Source organism: Phyllosticta citriasiana (assembly GCF_038021145.1).
Source record: "Phyllosticta citriasiana strain CBS 120426 chromosome Unknown IWZ02scaffold_17, whole genome shotgun sequence".
NCBI classification, from domain to species: domain Eukaryota; kingdom Fungi; phylum Ascomycota; class Dothideomycetes; order Botryosphaeriales; family Phyllostictaceae; genus Phyllosticta; species Phyllosticta citriasiana.
Window position 1 is genome coordinate 115940 of NW_027117294.1, and position 12056 is coordinate 127995.

The 12056-nt window shown below is 54.4% G+C and overlaps 4 protein-coding genes across 4 annotated transcripts; 3 read left to right on the top strand and 1 right to left on the bottom strand.

Annotated features, from left to right (window-relative positions):
• Positions 1-1321: 1321 nt before the first annotated feature.
• IWZ02DRAFT_485287 (uncharacterized protein) lies at positions 1322-2169 on the top strand (the record flags this gene model as incomplete). The annotated part of the gene is made up of 1 exon (XM_066769217.1): positions 1322-2169. Exon 1 carries the CDS (start codon positions 1396-1398, stop codon positions 2167-2169), a length of 774 nt encoding a protein of 257 aa, XP_066618410.1. The 5' UTR covers positions 1322-1395.
• A 3265-nt stretch (positions 2170-5434) lies between these two features.
• Positions 5435-6173, bottom strand: IWZ02DRAFT_463113 (uncharacterized protein). Its single transcript, XM_066768326.1, has 2 exons — positions 5670-6173; positions 5435-5612 (listed from the first exon to the last, which is right to left on the bottom strand). Exons 1-2 carry the CDS (start codon positions 6119-6121, stop codon positions 5594-5596), a joined length of 471 nt encoding a protein of 156 aa, XP_066618411.1. The 5' UTR covers positions 6122-6173; the 3' UTR covers positions 5435-5593.
• Positions 6174-6250: 77 nt separating this feature from the next.
• Positions 6251-7346, top strand: IWZ02DRAFT_463114 (uncharacterized protein). The gene has a single exon (XM_066768327.1). The coding sequence runs from the start codon at positions 6350-6352 to the stop codon at positions 6962-6964; it is 615 nt and encodes a 204-aa protein (XP_066618412.1). The 5' UTR covers positions 6251-6349; the 3' UTR covers positions 6965-7346.
• Positions 7347-9988: 2642 nt separating this feature from the next.
• IWZ02DRAFT_502710 (uncharacterized protein) lies at positions 9989-10812 on the top strand (the record flags this gene model as incomplete). The annotated part of the gene is made up of 3 exons (XM_066770311.1): positions 9989-10013; positions 10067-10150; positions 10208-10812. The coding sequence occupies 3 exons, from the start codon at positions 9989-9991 to the stop codon at positions 10810-10812; spliced, it is 714 nt and encodes a 237-aa protein (XP_066618413.1).
• Positions 10813-12056: the final 1244 nt, after the last annotated feature.

The window sequence follows — 12056 nt, forward strand, 5'->3', positions numbered from 1 at the left end:
GCAAATGGGTGCTCCTTGCCCAAGGAAAAGCGGTTGTAGAAATGTTCAGACGTGTGGAAGTCGCGCCAAACTTTGCAACGTGATATGTGATTCCCTGGTTGTCAAAATTTTTCAGATCGCACTAGCGTCTGTTGTGCCAAACTTTGGGTTAGGCAGCCTAGCACTTTCCCTGGTTCCGATGTTGTAGCGCTGTCAAGACCAAAGGTTGCGTAGGACACGAGCCCCTGAGTTGCTCCGATGTGAGTTCCTCTTGGTTCTGACCAACACGACGACCTGCGACTACCGTCACCTTTTTAGCTTCCGTGTTCCCGTGCAGACCGGGCTGATGCGTCCTTCCCGTGTTTGGAGAACATATGAAGATGGTGCCTGGCGCGGATAGCCGTCAGAGGGACGGTCGTCACTGACGCATGCACGACCAAGAAGTGCCAATCTTGCCACGCTTATAGTAGAGTTGCGCTTTCAATATAATGGTTTCCACAGCATCTCCAAATCGGAAACTTCTGCTCAATCCATGGGCAGCTGCACTCCATGCCCAATAGTCATTCGCTGCCCCTGACAACGGTGATAAAGCAAGAGGAGTGTGAGCATGTTTTGGCAGATCGTGGTCGATGGTGCCAGCCTTTGCGAGTATGAGCCTACGCTCTTACGCAATAGGCTGCCAAATTGGTCGAAAAAGTCGGCAGTGTCGGCCGTCTGTTGTCTGTAACGGGGAGCATCCAGCACCTCGCCCTATTCCGCGCAATTGTCAATCCTGGAGCCATCGTGTCAGATGGAGCCACTGTTTCAGGTTTGGGAGTTTCTATCAAAGTATTTCGTCAATGAAATCCATCTCGTCATGCTGGAAAAATGGTGGTGGTCGAAATACGCCCCGCTGACAGGGTCCTGTCAAAGCGACCATTGCGCGACATGCACTTTCCTTTGATACCGTGGAACTCGCAAAACCACCCACGTTCTTGACTTCCATGGCCGAGTCCATCCAGACGACTTTCCACGTCCGGAGTTGCAGATGAAGAAAGTGCTTGTGTGGACTGGGCTAGTCTTTGCCATGGCTCGGGGTACAAATTCGACCTATCACCGCAAGTTTTCTGTCGCTCATTCGTCGCCGTCCCTCAATTCACCATCCACACCAACCTCTTCAAAAATTATTCGTTACTATGAATCTCTCGCGTCATCCCTCGGACCCGTGGTTCAACATGTCAACCCATCAACACAAACTTGGTACGCCTCGTCCCTTCAACATGACATTGACATTGCATCTCACTGACACTGGGTCAGTACTCTCACCCCAAATTCTCAAGATGGTGGATCCAGACTTCGAAAGGCTGCGAAGAGTACAAAAGCGCCAGCTCCCCAGCTTCAATTCCATCTCCACCCAGGACGAGACCACCAACGTCAATGCTGGTCAAGCCTGGTCCCGACGATCCCGCCCCCCCTTCGGGGAACGGGGTCTCGAAATATCCCAACTCGCGACTTCGTCGCGCAAACACTTCCGGACCTGCGCCTATCAATCAGCGCGGTCCTTCATCACTTACTCCCCCTCCCTCTTCCTCTCCCTCATCCTCTCCCTCATCCTCCTCCTCCTCTCGGCGGCCTTCTCCTTCGGGGACCGCCCTACATCCCTCCCCGACCGCCAAGTCGTGGAGATCAACTGGCCCTCCATCGCCAGGACCGTCTCCCAAACCCACCAACAGGGGGACGTGGTCGGCCAGGAGGGGGGCCATCGGTCACCTGCCTCGATTCTCAGAGGCCAGGCACGGAGACTCGTGCCTCGCCAAAGAATTGAGAGCAGGAGGCCTCTCTGAAAGGGGTTTCTTCGGGCACCCCGTCCTGATCTTGTCGGAGCCCAACGAGGAGGGCATCGTCAAGATCTTCCCGATGACTTCGTTCGACGGCAAGACCGTCGAGCAGAAGTGGAGTGGCATCGCCTGCCCCCAGCGCAAGGAGGCGATGATTGGGCGGTACCTCCAGATCGCCCACCCAGGGATCAAGTCGTCGATCCCGGAGGTCCGCCTGGCAAATGGCCAGCACCTCCAGAAGCGCACATACCTCTACACAGAGGTGTGCTGGAAGGTCGAGGCGAGCATGCTTGCAAGGTTCGGCCACGGCGACGGTCTCTTCCTCGAAGAGGCATCTCTTAAGACCGTCCTCAAGACCGCCGCCCGGAAGTGAATCTCTCGCTCTCCTCGACCTCCCCAAGCTTCCAAGGGTGGGCGACCTTATTTCACGCGACCTCTGCCTACCGAACCCACCTTGCTGCGTACCGACAGTCAATACCGACGCATGCACCAACGGCAGGGGTCGCGACCGGTACCGCCAGCTTCTGCATGGGGAAAGGCCGCAAAGGACGGGACGCACCGAACGACGACCTTTGGCGTGGGATCGCCAGAAAAACCCTCTCTCTTCTCTTCCCGGTTCGACACATCGACCGGACGACATCATTTCTCGGTGGGGGACCGAAAAACAACCCCTTTCCTCTCTCTCCCGGCCCATATCAACCACGGCCAGAAAACCCCCTCTTTTGGAATTTGGCGTTGGATCTGGATTTTCTTTTGTGTTTTACAGTTTTTTGTGCTGTCTTGGATGTTTCGCTTTTTGGTGTTTTGCGTTGGATCCGGGTCTCCTTCTGTCTTTCTCCTTTTGTGCATTGTATTGGATGTTTTGCTACTTCGGTGTTGGTTCAACATGACTTCAACTTTTACGATTTAGAACTTCTTTGGCGTTTCGCAATTTGTAGCGTTAGATACCCAATGTTTCGCATTTCTGGCGCAGATCAGGACCGACTTCGACTTTTACGAGCTCTCAAATTTATCAATACATCGTTTCGAATCTCACCAGTTTTCCTCGTGATGAGTGTCGTAAAGTGCTTGTTCCTGTTTGGTGAGCTTGTGCTTGGCTTTCTTGATGCATTTGTCCGCGTGGTTGTCGAATGTCGAAAACGTGGGATCCTGTGAATGAATCGTAGGGGGCTTAGGTTGTTCGAATTGAAATCAAGTATCGCTCGTCAAAGACATCTCTACGCCTCTTCTTCGATTCCTGTTGCGAGAAATGAGACTAAACAAAGCATGCCTCTCCTGCAATTGTTGTCGTTCTTTTGCTGTCAGTCCTGGTCTGTTTGACGATGGTGGTGGTTTCTGGAAACGCCTTTTGCAGAGCAAGCAAGTATTGCAACGATTGAGCGCCGCCACACCATTAGTCATGGAGCGTAGCTTGCAAAGTAGACATTATCAAAGGAGTCGCGGGCGATTTGTCGTGTCGCAATGTGACTGACGTATTCCTTGGTTACGACCCTGGCACTTTCAGGGCGGGAGCTCACGGCGGGAACCCCTCGCTGACCCTTGCCGGCAACCCAACAAGACCCTGCTCAACCTCCACACGCGCAGACTTGAGCGCAGCGCTGGCTTGATTGAGGTCGCAGCCAGCCATCGTGGCTCTTTCGAAGGTCTCGTGCTCAATACCCTCCTCCTGATCGGTGGTGCTGACGTGTATCGAGTTCGCCGCGTTCGCGGCTTTCTGCTTCTCATCAACGACCTCCGTTTCGCACCTTTGCTATCCAAGACATGAGCTCGCACAGGAGCATTGCCACTCAAGTGCCTTTGAGCGAGCTCCGTCGGTCTCTCGCACATCAATCTCTGGATTTTGAAGCGCAGACAATCGAAAGCAACTCTCATGGAGCTTACAAGCACACAGCCAACGGGGAAGCGCGGCCCCTCGATCGGTTGTCGACTACACGCGGCAGAAAAATGGCGAGGCCTAAGCTTAGAGGTTGACACTCCGTTTATCCACTCGCTCTGGCCTCCAGTTGAGCATTCAGGCCGACGACTGTGGAGCGCGACCGAAGAGTATGACCAGGGAATTCCTGAGTATAACTAAAACAGCTCCCGGACATCCAGATCTCTGCTGTAAAAAACTTAATATGCACAGACGGCTCCAACGAGTTCCTAGGTTGGGGCGTCTCCGCAGCCATGATGCGAAAGCTAGGGCGTCATTGTCGCAAGCCATTGTTTAGAAGAGCCCGGGCGTGAGAATCCTGGAGAGGAAAATAAATGGCCGAGCTGAAAAGGTTGCAAACCATCTGTCGTTTCCAGTTTTTGGGGATCCGGCCGCGCATTCGCAGAGGCGCTCCGATTGACTGCTCGACGTCTTTAATATCGAGCACCACAGCTGCTCCCAACCCATGCTCTTGCTTCGCGGCATTACGGCCCTTCGACCTATTTGAACAACGGCATTGTCTGCGTCATGGTTCCCGTGCAGTCAAAGCTCGAGTGCAGCGGTCTGGATGATGGCACCAAGATACCTTGCTCCATCCTCAGGTCTCACATTGGACGTAGAAAACCCCTCCAGCTCCTGGAACGGCCTCCTCGCTTCTATCCGCAGCCCATTTGGACTACACTCTGCTCCAAACCATTCTGGACGCGAAGAAAGCCATGGAACGCTGCCAGTCTCGAGTGTAGTGGTCCTCCTCGCTTTATCTCGGGAAATCCTCAGATGGCCGGTGCCGTCAACACATGCTTTCGCTGTCCCGGATTGTCCTAATCAACTTCTCAAGTATTGTGATCGATTTTGAGGTCGTATTCCGCATTTTCAACGTGCCGTTGAAGTCGAACTCAGGTCTGGAGCCTGGAAATTGGATTGTTTAGCTGGATTCCAAATTGTTCGACGCAAGATACTCACAGCTGAGAGAGTCGCTTCTCTGTGCCATGAGAGCAGCAGTTAGCAAGGTGACTGCGGTCTTTCCAGACGTCTTCCTCTACCGCTACGCAGATTCGCTGGATGTTTGGCCTCGACTCCCAAGGCTCACGTCGAGGTGAACTTGCGCGACAAGACGATGATGGGCAGGACGATGAGAGTCTAGATCATGGCAGACCGGAAGCTTGACGGTTAGCACTGGATACCCAGAGGTCCCAGGGGATTTTGGTGAAGATTTTGGGCAGTTTGATGCTCAGTATCGACATTCGCAAGCAAACTGAAGACGTTATGAGGCATGAGACGGTGACAGAGGTTGCTGTTGCTTGGAAAAATGCCCATGGCAACCACTTGAAAATCACCTACATATACAACGCGTTGATGGCGCGTCCGGAGTCTGGCGACGCTGGCATACGCGTGCTTTCCTTCGGCCTGGTTGTTTCCACCACCCGCTGGCACAACACAAAATTGCATCTTCGCCGTCCGCCTTTCCTCTCCTCTCCACCCCCACAACTTGGCCTCACGCTCCCATCTTTCCCCTTCACGTCGCCGCTTTTGAGTGTCCAAGTTGTCGTTTTTGAAGCCGTTTCGTCGTCTCGCTCGCTGCGTTTTCTCTACAGAAGAAAAGCGCAGCCATGAACCCTGTAAGTTGACCAAACCTCAACCCTTCCTTTTGATCTTTTCAAAACGACAAGGCGCTGACTGCTCCAAGCACCGCAACCAGTACGGAGACGGTCACTGGCGCGGCACTCAGCCTCCGCTGGGTGCTGATGCCCAGAGACCGTCGACGTCTGGGTCTCGCCCGTCGGCTGCTCCCAGCAGCCAGCAAGACCAGAGGCTTCGGCCCTGGCACTATGCGCCGCCGCCTCCTCCTGCTCCCCCGGCGCGCCCAGCTGGTCTCCCAGCGGGCTCATCTTTCCCTGCCTTTGGTGTGTCTCCAGTGCAGCTCTCATCTCTGACCTCAAGGCCCATCTAACAACAGACAGATGGACGGCCGCACCAGGGGTACCAAGGCTACGGCTATGGGTACCATGGTGGGTACTACGGTGCTCACCATGGCTACGCCTATGGCCGGCCTCCCCAGCTGCCGCCTCCTCCTCCGTCGTCGTCTCCTCCCTCGTCGTCGTCTCCTCCCCCTGCTTCTCCATACCTCATGGGGAACCCACGTCGCTCCGAGGAGCACGACCGCCGCGGCCTCAGGGAGGTCCATCTTCCTTGGAGACAAGGACAGACTCGTCTGTCCCCTCCACCCCCTGCCGTTGACAACAACGGCTTTCACTACCACCATCCCATGCCGGTGGACCGCTCGCATGGCAGCTCCCAGGTCCTGTCCACCACGGGTGGACATGGAGCTGGCCGTGACCCAGGCTGGGTTGGTGGTAGTGGCCGCGGTGGTCGTGACTTTGGTGGTGAACGTGGTGGTGCCCCTGCCGGTCATGGCAGAAAGCGGGGATACGAGGAGATGGCTGCTGAGCCAGACCAGCCGCGCCGCCGCCAGCAGCAGCAGCAGTACGAGCAGCAGCACCAGCCGCCGAACCAGCCGCCGCGCCTCCCGCCGCGCCTGCCACCGCACCAGCCGCGCCGCGACAGAAACGTCGTTGTGCCTCCGTTTTCCGGTGTGCTTGAGAATCGCGCCAAGTTTGGCTTGGCCCAGCGCCGAAGGGACATGATCCAACCGGGCCGCATTCTTTTTCTCAAGCACCAGTCTAGTATTCACCAATTCACCTGTTTAATCTATCAAATGGGTGACAACCACAAGCCGGGAGGCTTCACGCGCCATGACTTTGACAAAGTCAACCGTTTTTTCAACCACCCCGTCATCGTCATGGAAGGCCCCAACCGCAAGTCACTGGTTAAAGTTGCCACACTCACCAGCCTGGGCGGTCTCACCCCCGACCAGAAATATGCCGAGGGCAATTTCAACGCCGAGAAGCATGGATCCCACCGTGCAGAGTTGTTCCGCTCTGACTACATCGAGGTCCACCACCCTGGCGTCAGTGACGCGGCACCCTTGCCCGGCGGACAGCGACAACTTCACCTGAAGAACGGCAAGAAGCTCATGGAGCGCTCCTACGTCAACGTCGACGGCGGCAAGACCTACATGGTGGAGGGCCAGTACCTCGTCCCATACCAAGACTTCGGCGAGAAAGACCCCGACTACAGGCTGGAGGATGAGTCGATGGTGTACCTCAACGAACACAGGGCCAAGCTCGAGAGCGAACGGGAGGAAAGGGACCGCACCAAGTGGCCTACGGGCAAGGCACCCAACGAACGTTGGTAGGCGGTGACAGCATTGGGCTGGGGTTTCTTTGTTGTGGTTGCGCATTGGCGTTTGTCGACACGCCGGTGGTGGAACTTTCTCTCTTGTGGTTCTACGCATTTCTCTGCGCCTGGGATGGGCTTTTACTGTGGTCTTGCGCGTCTCTCTGCGCCGTGGATGGGTTTTCTGTGGTTTGCCCGTTTCTCAGCGCCATCGGTGGATGGGTTTTCTTTGTGGTCTTGCGTTTGTTGTGTGTCTACACCAAAGAGTTTGATTTGGTCTATGGGCAGCGGCAGTGAGTTTCCTCGTTTTGTCTGCATTTGGCACTGAACCTTGTCGGTTTGCGCGCAGCAACATCACGCTTTACACCAGATACCCTTTTTCACTGCTGATTGTGGTGGAGTAGTTAGAATTTCAAGTCCGTTTTGCCTTCCACTCCTTTCATATGATTGATTCTTGCACTTCTTGCGGTGGAATACATTTTTCTACCACTGCTACATCGCGTTGAGGCTCCTTGCGCCCTGGCATCTTCGTTTTGAATGTCCCCAGTTGTTTACGGGTGCCTCGTTCGAATGCTTTCTGTTTAGCTCAAGGATGCATTGCGATTGCTCCTGAATGACTTATCGCAGTAAAGCTGGGTTTTTCTCATCTGCTAACGCACGACCGTTTCTCCTCAATCTGGCGGGGAATCAGTCGAATTCCTCAGCGTAGTTTGTCGCAGCGTTCTTTAGATTATTCTCACAATTTGCGGCACAGCTGTTTGAACACCCCATCAGATTCGCATTCACAAATCGCAAGCTCGCGAGCAAACTCCACTCAAGATATATGAATGACTTACTCCGAAGGCATTGTGTTGCACGACAGCCCCCTGGCCGCATAACTGCCGCTTTGGGAAAGTCGCTGGGACTACCCCTGCGCCGGTGCATTTCTCACGCTTTTTGATTCGCTGCGCTGCGCACTATCTATTCTTCGCTAAACCTTATCGCAACGACCGACCACCACGACGTCGATACCATCGATACAACGAGTTTTGGGAGGGGTTTTGTGTTGCAATTTTGTTTTGGCGATGCAAGTTGATGATTTTATGCTTTGACATATGTTTCTGGATTTCTCTCTGGGTCGAGCGAGACGCGATGGCCCCCTGAAGAGCTGAGCAGCCGTACAGGAGGCGCGTAATGGAGGAAGAAGATGCCCAGAATTGTCGAGAACCGTCGATCTTCACGCTCTATCGACGACGATACTGCTGTTCAACCTCATGAGCTTTATCGAAAGTAGTCGCCAGGCTTTTCCACGACCACCAACAGCCATGGAGACTCTCACCAGGTCACCGTCGCAATTGCAAGATCTTGATCGCAACCATGGCTGGCTTCCAAGTTCATCGTGAGTAGAGCCCAATATGTCTTCCTGACCCCCTTTTGACGTGGGAATTGCAGGTAACGAAGCAGGCTCGCGAGGTTTTGCTCCTGGAGGACGCCCTCGCCATCATGGAAACGTCCAGAGCGCTCACGACCATCATCAAGGCAATCACTGTCCACGAGGCCCCTTTCAGCAATTTAATGGCGGTAATGGAGCGTCGTTCAGGGCAAGGCGCGGCGCTTTCGGCAAAGGCGCAACCTCCGGGCCGAGTGGACTTTGGCGTCCGGCGGCGAATGATGATCAGGGTAAGCACTTCGACTTCTTCTTCTGCAAGGCCGCTCTGATACACATTGACGTGACGCAGAGAATATCCCGCCGAACAGGGGCTGGAACCGCGAACTGAATGCGCCGGCACACACCAACCATCTTGCTGGCGCTTTCGAAGGTCGTCGCGGTCTGGGCGTCCATGCGTGTTCCATCCCAAGCCAACCCGACCGTGGAAACCTGCCCAGCGTTAGTCAAATCGTTCCAAGTATGCAAGATGGAGGGAAGCGGGCACAATCGATAGCTCACGATGGACGCGGTCGCAAAAGGGAGCCTGACCCGAAGCCTGGCATGGTTTGCTATCTCCACAAGGACATCGACAGCCCCATCCTGAAGAGACAGGTCAGCCCACAGGACTACCTGGAAATCTGTGGACATCCGATCGTGGTATTGTGTAAGATTCCGGAAACAGACTACGTTGTGTTTGCAAAGATCACCACCTTCCGCGGAAGGACTTTGGACGAAAGGTGCGGACGGGGCCAGGTCGCAGAAAAGTACAGGAACCAATATCTCCCAATCCGCGATGGCGACAAGGAGTACAGCGAGGAAGTCCCGGTCCTGGAAGTCAAGGGCGGAAAGAGATTCGACCGGCAGTCGTATGTCAATGTTGCGAGAAGGACCATCTTGGCGATCGAGGCGAAGCACCTGCCTCCTTTCCGAAAGACGAAGTCGACCGGCGTGGAGTTTGAGTTGACGCTGAGCTCTATGAGCGCAATTGTGGCCCACTACCACGACATGATCGAGAAGGAGGAGTTTCTCTGGTGACATGTTCAAGCAAGACCCAAGGTCTTGTGCACGGGATGTCGGGTTGTCGTCAAGTTTTGGAAAGAGTTTTGTGACAATATGGCTGAAAGAGAAGGTATATTTTGTGAATTTGGTATATTCGGGCCAGGTCTGTTGGGGAAGGACCCTTTGGTCGACGTGGTCTCCAGGGCAGCGAAGGGGGTTGTCTTGGGTACTTAAGTGGGCGACATCGCCTTCGTCGTGTCGTCTCAACAAGTCGAACCCGCAACGATATCCGTCGACCTCATCACCCGTCGACCATCACAGCTGCATCGACCAGCTCTACCAGTTGCAAGAAGCAACATGCGCTCGTCAAATCTCTTTGACGCTCTTGTTTTCTTCCCTCCGTGAGAGCGCAGGAAACATAGTCGTCGACGGGATGCAGCAAGCGCACGCTGCAAGCACCAACTGGAGACGCGGTAAGTAATCTCTCCATCTCGTTGAAGCGTCTCCGCATCTCCCTGGCAATGACTGACTTGGCTTGTGAAAGTAGGCCCTCATTCTCCGGGCGCGTCCTTAGCGCCTCCTCGAGCACCACCACGCGCCTGGAGCTGGCCAGGAGATGACGAGCGGCCTCGACGGATGAACGATAACTGGAGAGAGCATGGTGAGTGGCAGTCTTCGCTCTTCAAAAGGAAACATACTGATGCAATCAAACAGCGTCTCCTCTAGTGTCGCGAATTGAGAGGCGGAGCTGCCCAGGAGCCGAGCGGCCTGTTTGGATGGACGACTGGCGTAGGCCTGGTAAGTCACGACTTCTGCCACCTGCCTAAAAATAGAACGTACTGACGCGTTTAACAGCGTCCACACAACAGAACGACCGCCCGGAGGAGGTCTCAACCACGGCTGCAAGCTGTGTGTGGCCAAAGACTCGCTGCTTGGGCCGAAGGCCAGAGACTCAACTGGTCCCCGGCAAAATCTGCTACCTCCACAAGGGTATAAGCAGCGACGCGCTTCATGAGCAGGTGGACGCATGGGACTACGACCACGTTCTCGGCCACCCGGTGGTGATCCTCCCGTTGCCGGCGAAAAGACCCGGCTGCAAAGTGGTCGCCAAGCTCACCACATTCGGCGGAAGGTCTATCGACGAGAGGTACTGCAGCCCTGGGCAGGAGCACTTGAAGCCTCGATACCTTCCAATCTCCCACGGCAAGCAGGAGAAGTACGGACACGGGCGAGTCTTGCACCTGGAGAACGGCAACCAGCAGCTTCTCGCGCAGACTTGGGTCAACGCCCATCCACGAGACCTCTTGGAGATTGAAACGGTCAATCTTCCAGCTTTCCAGATGAGAGGTGCCGAGTGCCAGCTCACAAAAGCTTCGGTGGACCTTCTGGAACGCTACTGCAGAAAATTGCTGGAAGGATTGCACGAGGACGAGAGGTTTCGGTTTGGACTCGGGTTGTGAAGGGTTTCGGTCGGCTCTGGTCGTGCAGCAGAATATGTATAGCATGCCAACAGCGTAAAATACAGTAGCATCGTCGGTCAATCCAATCCTGCGAAAATTTCCCGCGCTTGTCGTGTGTTGCATGGAAGTGCTGCGTCGCCGGTCAGATGAAGTCGGTGGGGCGCAATCGAACTGCATTTCTCCTCCCATCGGCGTTTCCAGCCAAAGCATGGTAGAAGACGAACTACCATCAAAAACAGCCAAATTAGGGAAGAAAGATTACAAGTTGATGGTTCGTCAGCTGAAGTGGGCTCATTGTGATCGAGCAGGACGTAATATCGCTTGGTGTGTTGACAAGTGCGTTGTACAAAGCATGACCTTCTGCGGTGCTTTCTGTGAGATTTTGATCCCGTGTCTCTTCAAAGACCTCAGCCTGAAGTATAAAGCCAGCAGTTCAAGTTTGGTGGACCGAATTTACGTCGAACGAGTAGCTTTGCATTGCGGAAAGATCGCAGACTTTGACAACATCATGCCCTTAACAACAGCAAGTACAGGTGATAACGGTCGCTGTGGCCGATTCTTTCAAGCAACATTGCCATATGCGGATCGCTTCCACTCACGTGCGCTTCCCACCGCTGGACGACGAGAGAAGTTTGGGCGTGGGTTGAAGACTGGATGACATCGACATGAGGGCTTTGGACGATAGAAACACTAACCAAGGGCGACAGGCGTCGAAGTTCGAAAAGAAAGGAAGGGTCTTTGTTGTTCAGGTGACAGGTGCTCTCATTCCGACTGACACGCAACGTTGCAACGGACGCTCGCTGTCTCGATTTGTTGTCTCCTCCGAAGATTTTCATACCGCCATGAAGACTGCTGCGCCAAATGAGGGAACGAGATTCGTCTGGATTACCCTGAAATTTCGCTGAGGTTCAACGCGTGTTGTTCCAGGGGACTCAGCGGCATTACACCTTGAACCCTTTCTATCGTTCCAAGAGGACATTTCGCAAGATTCTTTTTCGCAGTTGGTTGGCGAAGCTCGGTATATCGCAACTGACCTGAACTTTGTGCAAGTCCACAGCGAGATTAAATTCAACAGCAGCGTCTTTTGTTCGGGAATTGTTGCTGATCTCTCAACAAATCACAAAGGGCCGAGAAACTGCAGATGCAGTCCACATTGTTCGAATTTGCGAAATAGACCTCTTCATACCATAGAGCCCTGACGAAGGGATACGCTTTTGAGGGCAAGCGATTCGTCATGCTTTGCG

Coding starts and splice junctions, on each gene's coding strand:
- IWZ02DRAFT_463113 (XM_066768326.1), bottom strand. CDS start 6,121: ATGACCGGCAGGGGCACCACCACGTTCACCACCAAAGTCACGACCACC.
- IWZ02DRAFT_463114 (XM_066768327.1), top strand. CDS start 6,350: ATGATCCAACCGGGCCGCATTCTTTTTCTCAAGCACCAGTCTAGTATT.